At 48.5% G+C, this 17286-nt stretch overlaps 1 protein-coding gene across 4 annotated transcripts in view; it reads right to left on the reverse strand.

Annotated features, from left to right (window-relative positions):
* The window catches only part of GASK1A (golgi associated kinase 1A), an 85907-nt gene that overhangs the window by 9102 nt on the left and 59519 nt on the right, over positions 1-17286 (reverse strand). For all 4 annotated transcript variants that reach the window (XM_036870459.1, XM_036870461.1, XM_036870458.1 and 1 more), the window contains one exon: positions 9836-11104. In XM_036870459.1, coding sequence (XP_036726354.1) covers positions 9836-11059 — 1224 coding nt within the window. In that variant the 5' untranslated portion in view covers positions 11060-11104. The remainder of the gene's footprint in view (positions 1-9835; positions 11105-17286) is intronic.

A 17286-nucleotide genomic window follows, 5' to 3' on the forward strand; every position in this document is an offset into this window, starting at 1 on the left:
GGTAAGAAGAAAGAAAGAAGAGGCAATGAGAAGACAAAGTGCATTCATTACAGAAGAAATGATCGTATACTTGGAAAACCCAGGGGATAAACCAAGCCACTGTTAGAAGCAGTACGAGGTGGGCAAGAGGCCAGTAACCAACTGTGACACAAAAATAATAGCCTTCACACAGGCCAAGAGCTACGGGCCAGAACATATTGAGATAGGCTGGGACCTGGGACCCTTTACCAGAGTGCTTGCAATACAAAGAAACTATAAGGGACTAAAAATAACTGCACACAGGCTCAGTGGGGCAAATTATGAACACTAAGATACAAAAAGGTCACAAACTAACTGCCACTTCTGAGGTGCCGGGAGCAAAAGCAGGGCCCCCGTGCACATGATCCCTGCACACAGCACCACCAAGGGGGTGTGCAGACCACCTAAGCTACGCCTCCTGTCCAACCCACCCATCCGCCCCCAGCCTCACCCATTTAAGGGAACAGCTCGCCCTCGCCTTGGGAAGAGAGCAAGGGCACCTGTTTCTTGTTTTCGCTCCCGTGTGCCACAGCACGAGCTCCAATAAAGCCTTGCCTGAATTTCTCATCTGACTTCTTATCAATTTCTATTAATTTAGGTCTTCTGTCCATTTTTGGATTGGGTTGTTTGTTTTTTTGATATTGAGCTGCATGAGCTGCTTGTATATTTTGGAGATTAATCCTTTGTCGGTTGCTTCGTTTGCAAATATTTTCTCCCATTCTGAAGGTTGTCTTTTCGTTGTATATGTATAGCTGATTCACTTTATTATAAAGCAGAAACTAACACACCATTGTAAAGCAATTATACTCCAATAAAGATGTTAAAAAAAATTTTCTATTGATTAAAGAGTCCAAGAACCCAGGTCAGTAACAATATAATGGAAGGAAAGAGGCCATTTTCAGTGGTCACAAGAAGATGAAATAACAGTATCACCCCAACATGGAAGTGAAGATCGAGCTCAAGAAAACGTCAAGATGCTTCTGCAGAACAGGAATAAATGGAAAGACATAGCCTGTTCTTGGCTAGAATGACCCCGTATTTTAGGATGTAAATTCTCTCATTAGTCCATGCAAATTTAATTTGATTCCAGTAAAGTCCCAAAAGGACTTGGGAAGGCAAAGGAAGTAACAAGCTGGCTCTTAATTTCACAGAAGAATAGTATGCAAGAATATCAGAAAAATCTTAAAAAAGAGCAATGAGAAAGACCGAGCACTCCCAGTTATTAACTTAAAATATAAAGCATGATCATTAAAACAGTGTGATTCTGACACATAAATAGACAGACCCTTTACTGGAACAGAAGAGTCCAGAAATAGACTTTAGTACATATGGAAATCGGCTATATGATAAAGACAGCATTTCAAATTGGGGGAAAGAATGATTTTTCAACAAATGGTGCTGGGACATTTGGGTTGCCATCTGAAAAAAAAAGTCATTGTTTTGCACCTGATCCCTTATTCCAAAATAACTTCCAGATGGATCAAAAATATATGTAAACACATGGGAGAATTTTTTAAATAACCCTGAAATGAGGATGGCCCTTTAAAACATAATACACTAACCTAGAAATCATAAAAGAAAAACCTGATAATGTAAACAACACTAAAAAAATTTTTAAATTTCTGCACGGCCGAAAGACTAGAAACAAAGTTTAATTGACAATGGAACCTGAGAGAAATATTACAATGCAATGAAAACAAAAGACTAATTTCCTTAATCTATATGAAGCTCTTAAAGTCATTAAGAAAGAGACCAACAATCCAACAGAAAATGGGGCAAAGGATATGAACGATTAAAAAAAAACTCTAAAAAGAGGCAGGACGAGGGTGAGGCAGAAGAAAGTGCTTCTCGATGTCAGGGACATGCACAGCAGGCTCAGCACCTGAGACGGGCACTCTTAAAATGTTTGCGCCTGGGGCCCCTCCCTTGCCTCATGAACTCACTTTCTATTGCTGCATAACAAATGACCACAAGCTTAGTCACTTAAAAATGACTCATTGGGCTTCCCTGGTGGCGCAGTGGTTGAGAATCTGCCTGCCACTGCAGGGTACACGGGTTCGAGCCCTGGTCTGGGAAGATCCCACATGCCACGGAGCAACTAGACCCGTGAGCCACAATTACTGAGCCTGCACGTCTGGAGCCTGTGCTCCGCAACAAGAGAGGCCGCGATAGTGAGAGGCCCGCGCACCGCGATGAAGAGTGGCCCCCGCTTGCCACAACTAGAGAAAGCCCTCGCACAGAAACGAAGACCCAACACAGCCATAAATAAATAAATAAATAAATTAATTAATTAATTAATTAATTTTTAAAAAAATGACTCATTAACTCAATTTCTGTGGGTCGGAAGCCCCTCCCGTTTCTGCCGGTTTCTCTGCCCAGGGTCTCAGGCTGAACTCAAGGCGGGGCTACATCTCTTTTGTAACTCAGGCTCCCCTCCTGGGCTCAGTCTGGTTGTTGGCAGAAACCATTCCTCGTGGTTGTAAGACTATGTTCCCCGAGATCTCAGGGTCCTTCCAGAGGCCGCCCCTCCCCATAGGCAGTTCATAGCGAGGCTGTTTACTTTCTTCCTCGAGGCCCTCAGGAAAATCTCTCTGATGCTTCATCTTTGAAAGACTCTCCTGATTGGCTCAGGCCCACCCAGGAGAATCTCTCTTTTGATTAACTCAAAGTTAACTGATTAGTAACCTCAACAATATTGTAATAACTTTGTATGGTGACAGATGGAAACTAGACTTATCTTGGTGATCATTTTGTAATGTACAGAAATATCAAATCACTATGCTGTGCACCTGGAACTAACATAGTGTTGTAGGTCAATTATACTTCAATTTTAAAAAAACACCCAAAGTTAACTGATTGATAACCTAATCACTGAAATGATATTCCATCTATTCACAGGTCTCATTCTTACTCAAGGACAGGAGTTAACACTAAGGGGGGTGGTTATCTTGGAGACCATCTTAGAATTCTGCCCATCACACCTCACCCTAGTCGAGGTCCTGCTTTTAAACATATGTAAAGATGCTTGATGTCGCCCTTTAAACACCCTTGTCCGGGTGGGCTGTTTCACCCCTCCATCGTTGGCTGCACCATCTGTGCAGGAGGGAGGAGTGCAGCACCCATCTCTTGGGTCTGTTGTAGGACTTGAAGGAGCTCATGTGTGGGCACTCCATAAACGGTAGCTACTATTATAGTTCATGTCACCGGCTGGAAGCCTGAGAGGTCGGCAGTGGTCACGGATCTGGGCTCCTCTCTAATTGCCACAACACCTGATGTTCCAGGGAGCCCAAGCCAGAGGAGATGCCATGAACCATAGACTTGAACTCAAAATAAGGAACACACACAGGATCACAAATGACTGAACCCGGATCCCCAGGAAGGAAATGGGCCAGCCTTACCCAGAAGAGACCTAGAAGAAATGACTTTTCCAGAGTCAGTTAAGTCAGCAAAGAGGGCAAGGGTATGCCCTCTATGGCCAAACTGCACTAGATTCGATCCCAGCTCCAACACTTAAGGCCTCGTGACTGTGGGCAAGCTCCTTAGCCCTTCTAAACCTGTTTCCTCACCTGTGGAAAGGAGCTAAAAATACTGTGCACCCCCCTAGGGCTGTTATGCATCAACACATGCTAAGTGCTGGCACAGGACCTGATGTGGAGGACGTCAGGCAGCATTTTATGCTGTCATCTGTTCTGGATGCATAAGTTAATTATGTGCCAGAGGCAAGGGCTGGACAAATGACTCTCACATTGTTTTCTGCCTCTAAGATTCTCTACCAGACCCGAAAAGAAATAGAGAAGCCCTTGGGATTCTTTTCAGTCTAGAGGAAGGAGTGGTATTTGAGGAAGCAGAACACAGCAGCACCTAGATAGGAAGTCATACAGAGACCCTGGATTCATTCATTGATTTGTTCATCCATTCATCCACTCATTCACTCATTCAACAAGTGCTTATCTAGGACCAAATCAAGAGCTTGGCCCTGTGCTAGGTGCTGGGGATGTGGTAGTGAACAAAACACAGAGACAGAAATGAACAAATAAATAAAGTAAAACTTACATACTGTGCTGGTAGTCAGAAAGGAAATAGATAGGATAACACGAAGGAGAAAGAGGATAACAACGGGGAAGTAGAGTCAGGAGAGCTGAGGCCCGGGGAGGAGGAGTCGGAGGCACGTCGGAGCTAGAGGCCCTTGTACCTGAAGAAACCGACCGAGGCCACGTGCCAAGAGGCGGGGCTAGAGACAGCAGACAGGGCTGGATCATGTGGGTCCTTGCAGAACCTGATACCGAGGGCGTTGAGATGCTTTGCCTTATTGTAACGAGGAAGTAACACAATCTGATTTACAATCGTAAAAGAGGTATGTTCTCTACCTGACCAGTTGTCTGTGAACTTCAGAGGTCTCCCTCCAACTTCCAGCTGCTGTAAGCTTTGCCCAGGGGCTTTCTCCAAATGCCAGGGAATTAACACCTCCAGGAAGAGCCCTCAACCAAAGACCAAGGGGAGATTTGGCTATAAATACCTCGCATCCCTCACCTCTTTGTGGGCTAACTCTGAACGTGTATTTTATACCATTTCTCAGACTTTTCCTGTGGAACTAAACCCCAGTCGCCCACAGTGGTGACCTGCTTGTTGACACGCCCTTTGTTGGCTGCCTTCCCTCCATCTCACTTTCCTCTTCCCTACAGGTGTTTCCTGGGGTCCCCTTGCAGAGGAACCACCACAGTGGAATCCTGGTCTCAGGGTCTGCCTGAGGGAAATGAAACCAAGACATCACTCCGGCTTCTGTAAGGAGACTGGATTGGAGGGGGACAAAAGCAGAGGCGGGGGGGGGGGCTTCCCTGGTGGCGCAGTGGTTGAGAATCTGCCTGCCAATGCAGGGGACACGGGTTCAAGCCCTGGTCTGGGAAGATCCCACATGCCACGGAGCAACTAGGCCCATGAGCCGCAACTACTGAGCCTGCATGTCTGGAGCCTGTGCTCCACAACAAGAGAGGCCGCGATAGTGAGAGGCCCGCACACCGCGATGAAGAGTGGCCCCCGTTTGCCACAACTAGAGAAAGCCCTTGCACAGAAACGAAGACCCAACACAGCCATAAATTAATTAATTAATTAATTAATTAAAAAAAAAAAAAGCGGAGGCGGGGAGACAAGTCCAGGTAAGAAAAGATGGCGGCCTGGACCAGGTTGGTGGGAGCCGAGGCTTTCTGGGGTCTGGACTTTCCAGAACATGAAGGCCCTTCATAAGCAGAAGCTGCAGAATGACTTCCGTGAGCGAACATGACTCTCTCACAGACTGTCCGAGTTCTCCACAGCTTCTCACCCAGTCGAGCCAAGCACGTGCCCTCTAAGAGGAAGCAGGGCGTGAGAAAAGAAGCCTGTCTAAAAGGGAAAAATGCAAATGTGCCCAACCCCCCAGCACTTCCTTCTCTCCCTCTGGCCTCTGGGTAGAAGGGCCTCTTGGGTCCAGGCACGACAGCCCTTGGGTTGGATTTGGCTTACGGCGGATGTGATGGTCATAGCTCCTCCCAAACGCGGTTGGCTGTGCCACCTTCACCGTCCCAAGAGGAGGAGGACTTTGTGTCTCTCACCAGAGTGCATGCAACTCTGGCAGCAAGTAGCCCTGGCAGGAAGGCGAGTAGAGCTCTTTGAGCCCCTTCCCCCCAGCAACACACATACACACTCTCCCACCCATCGTGTCCAGCGAGTACAACCAGTTTCTCACTGACCCTCTCTCTTTGTCTTACTTCTCCCGATGACACAGCCCAGGGTGGTGTGGGAGGGCACCCACTCACTATCAGTCCTTTATCTTTCTTAGAGAAACCAGTTTATTAATCAAGAACACCATCCTGGTCATGCCGGCCTGCTGAAACTTGGTTTTGACTTATCATTCACTGGGAGCAGCAGATGCTATCGGTACCCACCCCCACTCCTTGGCACTCACCACTCCTGTGCATACTGATGGCTTTCTACCGCAAGTGCCTGCAGCTCTCTGCCTTTGCCCCTTTCTGGCTGCAGGAGCATGGACCAGTCTAGAGGTTCCAGGAAGTCAATGCCCTCAGGAGCAGTCTCAACCAGTGATGGCTGGGAGTTAGTGGGTGAACAGCCCAGCTTCTTTGGCCCTTGGGTGGGACGATTTGAGGCGTTTTCTACATACTCCCCCAAAGGTCTCAGCGGGATGGAGCCCCAGTTGCCCACAGCAGTGTCTGGGCACCATATGGAGAGTATGTGGGTTGATGTGAATGGTGTGCACATATGTGGCTATAGCATGTATGTGGCTATGTTCATGTGTAAGTTCATGTACAGTGTGTGTTTTGGGGGTGTGTGTGACTGATTTGACTATTGTCTAACAAGTATTTGCTCCTGTCCCTCTTCTACTCTGAACAGAGTGTACTTCCCTTCCCTGACATTGGGCTTGGCCATTGACTTAACTTTAGCCAAGGGAATATTAGCAGAAGCGACATCAGCAGAGGCCTTAAATGTGCTTCTGCAGTTTGGTTGAGCCCTTGGGCTTCTTCCACTCCCCATTAGAAGGATTGCCCCAGGTGGTGCTGCCTCTTCAGCCTGGGCTCCAAAATGAGAAACGACAAGCAGACCTGAACCCACAGCTTGGGGCCAAGCTCAGCTGAGCCCAGCTGACCCACAGACCCTGGAGCAAGAAATCAAGAGCTGGTGTCTCAAGCCATTGAGTTTTGGAGAGGTTTGTTACATGGCATTATTTCAGCAATCACTAATGCACAGTGTTATGGGGGATTTGCAAAGTACAGGGTATGGTTTGTGGGGTACAAGGAATGTGTCTGAGTACAGTGTTTGTGTATTTTGTGTCTGGGCAAATGTTATGTTGTGATACATAAACACAGAATAACAAGGGTTTAGATTGGATGAGACAAAACAGACGAGCAAGCAAACTGCAGAGTGGGCTGCGTGTGGCGTTTGTACCTGGCTTCTGGTCAGAAGGGACCTCAGGTTCCTGGGCTGGGAAACCCACAGCCCCACCTCTCTCCAACTTGCCCGTGGCTTCTAGGAAGATGGCATCCTCCAGACAGGGGTGTTTGACTTGCCTGGTGTTCAGCAAACCCAGGAAGAGGTGGCACGAGGCCAGCCAAGTTGCGTCTGACCACACACCCAACCTGCGTGTGCTTTGGCTGTTGAACCTTCCACCCCCATGGCAGGGCTTGGCAGCTCGGGAAAGGCTCCACACCACAGCCTCCAAAGACGGACAGAGGGGCTCTGTGTGGGCAGAAAGCTGCTGCGTGCACATCAGCTGGACTGGGGCTTTGCAAGGAGGCGCCTCCGAGCTCAAAGCCCCGGGGCATCCCTGCAAGCACCCCCTTTTCCTGCCCTCATTCATGGTTAGATGAAGAGGACTCTGTGAGTAAGTGGGTAAGCTCTGGAGTCAGACCGTCCAGGCTGTGTCTCAGCTCCACTAGCCATGGCCTTGGGCAAGTAACTTAACCTCTCTGGGCCTCAACTGTTCAACTTTAAAATAGGGAGAAATGTAGTATCTCTCTAGTAAGGTTGCCATGAGGATTGGATGAGTTAATTCCTGTAAAGTGTTGGAGACAGTGCCTGTTTATTATTGAGCTTGGGCCACCCACCAGGCGCTGTATGAAGTGCATTACGTGAATGATCTTGCATGCAGAAACCACACAAGGTCAGTGTTATCATCTGATGGAAGCTGGGCTCCCCCAGAGACAGACCCTGAGATAAGAATTCAAAGCAAAACCAGTTTATCTGTGAGCTAATTCAAAAACACAAGCAAGGAGTAGGGAAGGGAGACAGGGAGGGCCAGCAATGACCACTGTGGGTTAACTAGGGCTCGGTCCTGGTAGGGGACTGAGAGACATATGGAATACGCACCACAGAGCTACGCCAGTCAGGGAGCCGGGGCTTTTACACACCAGCTCCCATCAGTCACAGGAGGGCAGCTCCTGGAGGGAGCATGACCAGCTCTCCCAGTTTGCCTAGGACTGTAAGTCTGTGGTCTGGGAAACACCTCCATCCCAGGCTAGATGGCAGGTCACACTGTCTGGAGGGCATTAATTCCCAGCCCTCAGCCTGTCACACCCTGGGCAAAGCAGGCTCAGGGCCCAGAGCAAGCCCGAAGATGCAGGTGCTGGCAATTCAGGGCTACCAGGTGCCCAAGGGCATACGGCTGGGACACCCAGTCCCATTTAGAGGTGAGAGAAGTGAAGCTCAGAGAGGCAAACTAATCTTCTCAGTATCACACAGTGGCAAGTGGCCTGTGTGCAGGGGGTTCAAACCCAGGTCTGCCTGATGCCAAAGCCCATGCCAAGCACCAGGGCCCACACTCCTCCCTCCACAAGGGCAGCCACGAGACAAGGACTAGAGCAGCTGCGAGTATCGTGGGAGCCCAGCTAGTCTGGTGACTGGAGACCAACATCCACAGGCAGACAGGTAACATCCAAGCGTTTGGGGGTGGGTGTTAGACAGTTAAGAAGTGTGGTCTTCGGCCAAAAGGAGAGTCTGGCAGCCTTTAAAGGGGGCAGCAGCTACTCAGCTCAGGAGGATTCCTGCCACATGGCAATGAAGGCCCCATGTTACTAAACCATCCAATGTTTCAAAGGAAGGGGGATTTTCATGAGAAATCTCCAAAGTATTAAATGTGGTCTGAGAATTTTCTAAAACACATTTCGAACCAACCTTATATGGACCAAAGAGGGTGCATCAGTCCCTGGCTACCTGGTTGTGGCACTGAACTTGTTCGGTGGTGCGTCCACTCACCCCAGTAGGTAAATTTAGGGCTAGTATTGATCTCTTTCCTCAACAGGGGTCCCTACAGAAATGGGGGCTGGCTTGGTGTGCATTTAGCACACATATCCACCTGCTTTGCACTCTAATCGTTTTTTGTCTTTCTTTCTGGCCACATTTCCCCACTCGTGTCTCCACGGCTGACATCCAGCTCACAGGTCCCGGAACAGCCACACTGGCTGTTCACAGGTCACTTAGTAAATAGCTAATGCCTGCAGTCCCCCTGTTAACCACTGGGCCCTGACCGCCAACCCCTTCTCCAGGACCCCCGAAAACTCCAGGGTTAACTCCTGGCCCAGCAGGCACCTCAGCTGGCCCTGTGGCTTCCTTCTCATTCTTCAGGGCCCAAGCTGGACCAGTATCATCCCTTTATCTCTCCCCTCTCCCATTCTGTCTCTCCTCCACCTCGACTTTCTTTTTCGAATTATGCAACCATCTTGAATCCTTCTTAATTCAAGGATAAAACATTACAAACAGTAGCGTGCTGATAAATGTTTAACAACCAGCTCTCAGGGAATAGGGAGGAGTCCTGATTTGTAGCATTTGCCGATTCCCTTGGTGTAAATACTCCTACGCTGGCCAATTTCAAGCTACCAACATGGATGAATGTGGAGCTAGCAAGAGATATGCAGTAACTCAGCATTATGTAGTATTTACTAGGTAGATGCAAAAAACCTCAAGAGCTCAGATAATAGTACAATGTAAAATAATTATGAAGTAATGAGTTCGGAGTATTTATTACCTTTGTTTCTAATATAACTTATTATATTGTGAGCTTATATAATGTAAATTTTAACAACGCCTGTGTTTCACAGCCAGGTCATAAAATTCCTGAAATTCTTGTGAGCCGACATGAGCTCGTTCCAGCACACCACTGGATGAATGAACTCAGAGGCAGAAAAACAACAAAAACGGGTGCTTGGTGATCAAAAGGCAAGGACTAGGGGGAAAGTCACCGTCCATCCTCAGGTGGACAATTCCGGCATCTCAATTCACCTCAAATCCCCTACCTCCACTGCTCCCCACCCCCGCCCCACCTGGACCCACTTACCTGCAGCAGGAAGTCGAAGAGTGCCAGGCGTGCCCACTCGGCGTGGTGGATGCCCAGGCATGGGGCCTGGTCCAGCTGGCTGCAGTCACGTGCCAGCAGGGCCTGGTACTGCAGCCAGCCCAAGGCCAGCGAATTCTGGTCATCATCTGGATCACCCAGGTGCTGCACGTCGGGTGCCCACCAGATGACGGGCCTTGCACCACCATCCGTGTAGCGGTAGGGCAGCAGGGGGCTGTGGAAGCGCCTGGCCACGGCAGGTAGGCTCCGGCGCAGCCCCAGCACACGGTCCACGTGGAAGGCCAGGACCTCAGACAGGTCCCCAGGCCTCTTGATCAGGCCACAGAGCCCCTGGGAGCAGAGGTGGCTGAGCCCCGGAGACAGGTCCTGAAGGGCACCCTTGGCGGAGAAGCCAACCTGCAGCACCTGCCCGTGGCCAGGGACCCTGGCTTTGCCCACCACCTGCCCCTGCGCCAGCAGCTGGAGGGTCTGCACATCCTGCTCTGTGAGCCACGGGGGCACCTGCTCGCTGGTCCTCAAGCCACTCGACAGCCTGGGGGTCTCAGCGTCACACCACACAGATCCGTGCAGCTCCCCAACAGAGCCAGGCCACTGATGAGCCCCCGTGGCCGGGGCGGGACCCCCTGCTTGTCGTCCACCAGTCAAGGCTCTGTTCCTCACTCCTGGCAGATCCCCGCCTTCTGCTGGATGAGGCCGGAGGGTCGGTCCAGCAGTAGCTCTCCAAGTCTGTAATGCTGCCATGTTGTGTCCTGCGAGGGGGCCATATGGGGTGCCCGTCTCACTCTGTGCCTCCCAGAGGGGACCACTGTGCCAGGGGAGGTCCAGGTCTTTGGCTCCTGGACCCCTGACCTCATCTTCCCTCAGGAGCACCAGATGCTGGGTACTGAGTCTCAAATCTCCTGGAGGTGCCAAAGTAATGCCCCTCTTGACCCTCCCTGGATGCCTGCTGTCCACACTCCCTCCGTGGCCTTGCTCCTCAGCACACACCAGGATGGAGCTCCCAGGCAAGGCCCAGCCTCTCCGGAACCTCAGGTTTCTTGCCCGCTGCCTCCAGCCGGAGCTCAGAGCCTGCCTGCTCTGGGGGGCAGGGGCACCAGTTACCCGCTGGGGCTCCATGGGACCAGGGTCTGGGCTGGCGGCTGGGTGCTGCGGAGGGAAGCGGGTGACAGCCACCACAGACAGAGCCATTAAGAGGCAGAATGCCATCACCAGCCGCCTCTTGCCACGCAGCTTTCTCCAGAGCCAAGATGCCTGGGGGACGGGGTAGAAAAAGAAAGCTTAAGACCTGCGAAAACATCAGCCCTAACCCACAAAACAACAGGACGGTGGATGAAGGAACATCTTGGGTGAACGAAGCGGGAAAAGAGCAGAGCCAGGTGGAGTAGCACCTAGCTGTCCTCAAGAGAGGCATGGGAGCCGCCAACTGCGCTCCTGCTTCAAAGCTCAGCCTGCTTTGTCTCCGGGACAGCGCTGGCGGATGCCTGCAGGCAGATTAGGCTTCTCCTCTCTGAATAAACTGCCATTATGACTCTAGTCACCAAGCACACTAAGAGCCTTTCCCCATCTTCCTCCACCACTAAGTGCGGCCCCTGTCGTTTCCATCTCCGCGTGATCCCACTCTGCGGACCTGCAGTCGTCTCCCACAAGCACGCTCTTCCCTTTTCCGGGGCACACGGCCGCCCAGCTACAGATGACCTTGCCGGGCCTCCCTAGCAGCCAAGTGTGACCCTGGGACTAAGTCCTTGCCTATGGCCCAAAGCAGCCAAAAGGCGGTTGGCTGCCCCGGCTTTCCCCTCTCTGGGCACATAGGTGTGGCAGTGCCAGCTCCACACGTCTTGGCAAGGACACCCCCTGGGGCAGTGAGTTTTCAGCATGTGATCTCTGCACCAGCAGCATAAGCATCACCCGGAAACTTGTCAGAAATGCAAATTCGCAGGTCCTACCCCGGAACCACTAGATCAGAAACGGGCGCAGCAACCTGTGTTTTAACAAGTTCTCTGGGTGATTCTGATGCTTGGGCACCGTGGAGCCACCAGAAGGAAGGAGCTTGCATGACCCCATGGGAGCAGAACTGGCAAAAGCTGTTTAAGCCACTGTATTTTGGAGCCCCCCTAACTGTGAGCCTGAGGCACCATCTCCATCCCCTACAACACCCCAGCAGCTACATCAGTCCAGGCACCCTGACCCCTGACCAAAGCTGATGGGGCCATCCTGGACCCTGATCTACACTGGGCCAAATAGCTCCTAAGCCCCAACCTTGCCCCGGGAACAAAGGCTTGTGACAAGTCAGCAAGGTTGGCTTGCTCTGCTCATGAACTTGAGATCAGGGGCACATGGCTGCCCAGCTAACAATGACAGCAGCGGCCGTATGCTATTGAGAGCCAGTCTGCAGGGAGAGAGAAGAAACAGCTGCAAATCAGAAACCCAAACAGGAGCGAGCACCTGCCCAGCTTCCTGAAGCTTCTGGTTCCAGACCTGACCTGGCCCAGCTCTCTGTTCTTCTTTCACTGGGTGGATTTAGCCCATTTCCATTACCTGAGATTCCATACACGTTTAGTCTTTGTTCTGTCATAATATTTTATGGTATATTTTTTCTATTTATAATTTTTGAAGTCTTTCACTATGTTTTCAGTTATGTTTACTTTGTTTTGTGGTGTATATTTCTTATAACATTTAGGAAATTTTGATTTGGATCCTAATGATTACCTTTATGATTATATGCCCTTAAATGTCTAGTTCTTTAAACAGCAGCTCTTAAACCCTAGTAAGAATAATCATAAAATTATTTCCTTTTCCCCCATTCCCTACCATTCTTTTGCTATTCAATTTTAATCACTAGTATTATCTTTTTTAATGTTTGCCTTTGTACAATTAAAAATGCTTACGTTTCTACTATATTTTGTCAGCTTTAAATGATATTCTTTGGTCCCCAGCTATTAGTCACAAACAGCATGTTTATTCTTTCTCCCACTTTTCCCTCATTCACCTTCCAAAGTTTTCTATTTGTGTCATTTCTATATTGTTAGGATATAAAACATGTCCCTTCTACTCTATTACTCCAATACTCACATTTGTTCGGTCTTAGTTCTTCAGTTAAATATATTCTTTGCATACGCCTGTCCCCTTTTGCCCTAGTTTTCCATTATTTCTTGGTTGACTGAAGTTAAAACTCCATAATTTTCTCAAGAAGTACTCATGGGTATAATAGTCTCTGGGTTCTTGCATGTTCAAAACTATTTTTCTATAGCATTCATACCTGAAAGAAAGTTTGGCGAGATATACAATATTGCTCACAGTTTCTTTCTTGGAATAGCTTGTAGGTTCTGCTCCACAGTTTTCTAACATCAAATGATGTTGTAGAGAAATCTAAGATGAGACTGGCTTTTTACCCTGCCTCGGAGCCCTAAGAATCCTTCCTTTATCTTCCCTTTTTTTTTTTCATTTTTTCCCCAGCTTTACTGAGGTATAATTGACAAATAAAATTGTGTATATTTAAATTATTAAACATGATGATTTATGTATAGATTGTGAAATGATTACCACAATCAAGTTAGTTAACTCATCCATCACCTCACACAGAACTTTTTTTGTGTGTAGTGAGAATGTTTAAGATATACTCTCTTTGCAAATTTCAAGTATACAATACTAGCTAGTCACCATGCTGTACATTAGATCCTCAGATCTTATTCATTTTATAGCTGAAAGTCTTTTTTTTTTTTAGATTCTACATACAAGTGATACTATACAGTATTTGTCTTTCTCTGTCTGGATTATTTCAGTTAGCATAATGTCCTCCAGGTTTATCCACGTTGTTGCAAATGGCAGGATTTCCTTCTTTTTTATGGCTCAGTAATATTGCATTGTATACATGTATGCATTTTCTGTATCCATTCATCCATCGAAGGACATGTAGGTTATTTCCATGTCTGGGCTATTGTGCATAATGCTGCAATGAACATGGGAGTGCAGATATCTCTTTAAGATTTCTTTTCCTTCAGATAAATCCTCAGAAGGGCTCCTCCAATTTCTGTTTGGGGTTCCAGGGGCCCCCTCTCTATAGAGTATGCTTTTTGTGCCCTGTGTTATGTTCCCCTGGGCCCCCGACTGATTCCAGCTGCCCTCACAGTGGACAATCCCCCCACCTCAAGCCCCGGAACCATTCCCTGCTTTCTTGCCCACTCTCAGGGAGGCACAGAGGAAATTAACACCTTTGGGGACAACCCTCAACACATAGGTGACAAAAGTCAGTGGGTAAATAAATGCCCAGCCTCCATCCTTCAAAGGGACAATTCTGAGAGGCATTCTATATAATGCCACAGGATATGCCCAGTGGGACTGAGCCTCTTTTCTATAAAACAGATGATCTTTGTCTCCCCCTAAGATGCCTTTAGCTGATGATCCTTTTGAAGTGAGAGTCTAACTTTTTGCCTTTATTAGATATATTTTAATATGATCTTTATTACTATTTAACACACACACATATGTGTAATACATGCATAGATAAGCACTGTGAAAAACCCAGATAACACAGTTGGTCCTCCATAATCATGGGTTCCACATCCCCAGATTCAACCAACTGCAGATCCCATTATTGATGTTAACTTTTCAATTGTATATGAGTTATTATCTCCTTTAATCCTCACAACAATGTAGGGAAATGGGAATTATTCCATTTCCTATTTTACAGATGAGAAAACTGAAAGGTCCAGAGTGCTAATTTGCCCAGAGTCAAACAGCTGGCAAGAATACCAGTATTTTTAATTAAAACTAAAAGTAGAAATGGCCATGGACAAAGAAGTCTGTTTGGTTTTGTTTTTTCCTTCTACAATAAAAAGAAAACTATGTTTTCAAGTTGGATTCATAATCTGGATTCTCAAAGTTCCGGATACCACTAGGGAAAAATAAATCATCTTTTAAAAACGTTTCAAGAAGACAGACTGTTTTGATCCTTCTCTAGGCCTCACTTGGCTTCAGACAACCTGGGGAAAGTTGGCAATTGTGCAGTTGTGCAGAGAGAAAGGTTCAAAACGGCCATGAGCAGATGTCCCTGTAGGGCCACACAAGCAAAGCTTTTGGGAAAAGAAAAGCTGCTTTGATTGAACTGTAAAAACATCCTCTGGAGAGAAATATTCAGCTGAATAATAAAGAGAACTTTAGAGAAAGTAGTAAAGAATGATGCACAATGTACTAGAAAGTTTGCTGGTGGAACCCAACTGACCCCACTGCTACACACTGGCCAGTGGAACCCGCCCCCAATTCTCCCATCCAAAACACACGCACTGTCTCTTGCGACGCTGGTGGCAGTAGGGAAAGGAGAATGGTGTCTGGTTCTACAGTTGCTCTGTTTCTCCTCCCTCCTCAAATCTCACCTCCCACCCTTTCACCAAGACTCCCCCCCTTAACTTCTCAGAGAAGATGCCCACTGGACCAGCAGGCACATCCGCTCACAGCTGCAGAGGAATCGGGGTGAAAAAAGAGAGTAGCCAGAAAAACTTTGGGGAAGACACATTTGAGTTCTAGATTAGCTTGTGCCCTTCTGGGTTGAGTTACAATGGGTGAGATACACAACCACTCTGCCCCATTTCCTCAGTTATAAAATGGGGGAGAATGAGATAAGTCCTCCCTCCAAAGACTGGCATGAGAAAAAAGTGAGTCAAAATATAGAAAGGACCCACTACATAGTTTGGTACATTTACATGGTGGGATCAGGGTTTCTGTCCCCACTTTCCGAACTCCCTCTATTTTTCTGGGATCGGAAAAATTTCCACCACCACCCCTTCCTGGGTTTTGGCATATTGCAATGGGGACATTTGGGAGTACAGCTCAAGGCAGAGACAGAAAGAGAAACTCTTTCATCATAAAACCACAAGCATAAATTAGGAGGAGGCCACCTGGGCAGTGAGAAGGGTCTTGCCCTGCAGAGGCTCCATCCAAAGATAATCCAGGATGGAACAGGAAGGAATCACTTGGCTTAAAAGTATATGGGAGGGCTTCCCTGGTGGCGCAGTGGTTGAGAATCTGCCTGCCAATGCAGGGGACACGGGTTCGAGCCCTGGTCTGGGAAGATCCCACATGCCGCGGAGTAACTAGGCCCGTGAGCCACAACTACTGAGCCTGAGCATCTGGAGCTTGTGCTCCGCAACAAGAGAGACCAAGACAGTGAGAGGCCCGCGCACCGCGATGAAGAGTGGCCCCTGCTCGCCGCAACTAGAGAAAGCCCTCACACAGAAACAAAGACCCAACAGAGCCAAAAATAAATAAATAAAATTAAAAAAAAAAAAAAAGTGTATGGGAGGGCTTCCCTGGTGGCACAGTGGTTAAGAATCTGCCTGCCAATGCAGGGGACACGGGTTCGAGCCCTGGTCCGGGAAGATCCCACATGCTGCGGAGCAATTAAGCCCATGTGCCACAACTACTGAGCTTGTGCTCTAGAGCCCTCGAGCCACAACTACTGAGCCCATGAGCCACAACTACTGAAGCCTGCGCACTTAGAGCCCACGCTCCGCAACAAGAGAAGCCACCGCAATGAGAAGCCCGTGCACTGCAACGAAGAGTAGCCCCCGTTCGCTGCAACTAGAGAAAGCCCGCGCGCAGCAACAAAGACCCAATGCAGCCAAAACTAAATAAATTAAAATTTAAAAAAAAAAGTATGTGGGAAGTTGAGGAGAGAAAGGGTGGGAACCAAGAAGAATGTACCCACAAGGCCTAAAAGGAAAAGACTGAGATTTTGGCTTCCCTAACAACTGTAGGAAGGGGACCCAGGAGAGTAGTAAAGAGCCCGGTCCACTGAGAAGCTGCGGGCTGTGCTGGGCTGGACACAGGAGCCGCCACCAAACTCCCCATCATCGCCTCCCTCCATACAGGGTGCAGGCAGCTCTTAAACATGAAGTGAAAGACAGTGCCACTTTTGGAATCATGTGGACCATTTCTTTAAAGTCTCTATTGAATTTGTTACAATACTGCTTCTGGTTTTTGTTTTGGTGTTTTGGTCACGAGGCATGTGGGATCTTAGCTCCCTGACCAGGGTTCGAACCCACACCCCTTGCGTTGGAAGGGAAGTCTTAACCACTGGACCGCCAGGGAAGTCCCCATTGATGGAATCATTTGTTCACTATTCCTTCCTCCTCACCCTGCCATGGCTTCACTGAAGATAGAATACACTTCCTCACCCACTGTCTTTGACCTCGGTCGTGTGACTTGCTTTTGCCAATGGAATGTAAGTGGACAAAACACAGGCCACGTCCTACTGGAGGCTTTAAATGTGCTTGTGGGGTGTTTGCCGCCTCGCAAACTTGTCCTCCACCATGACAGGAGCATGTCCCAGGCAAGGCACCAGGAGCAGACCTGAACCCAGTCCCCAGCCTGGACCTAACCCAGCCACCCCCTACTGGGCCCAGCATACCCACAGCCAAGATCAGGGTGCATATTGTTGT

This window comes from Balaenoptera musculus, chromosome 11 (assembly GCF_009873245.2).
Source record: "Balaenoptera musculus isolate JJ_BM4_2016_0621 chromosome 11, mBalMus1.pri.v3, whole genome shotgun sequence".
In the NCBI taxonomy this organism is placed as follows: Eukaryota; Metazoa; Chordata; class Mammalia; order Artiodactyla; family Balaenopteridae; genus Balaenoptera; species Balaenoptera musculus.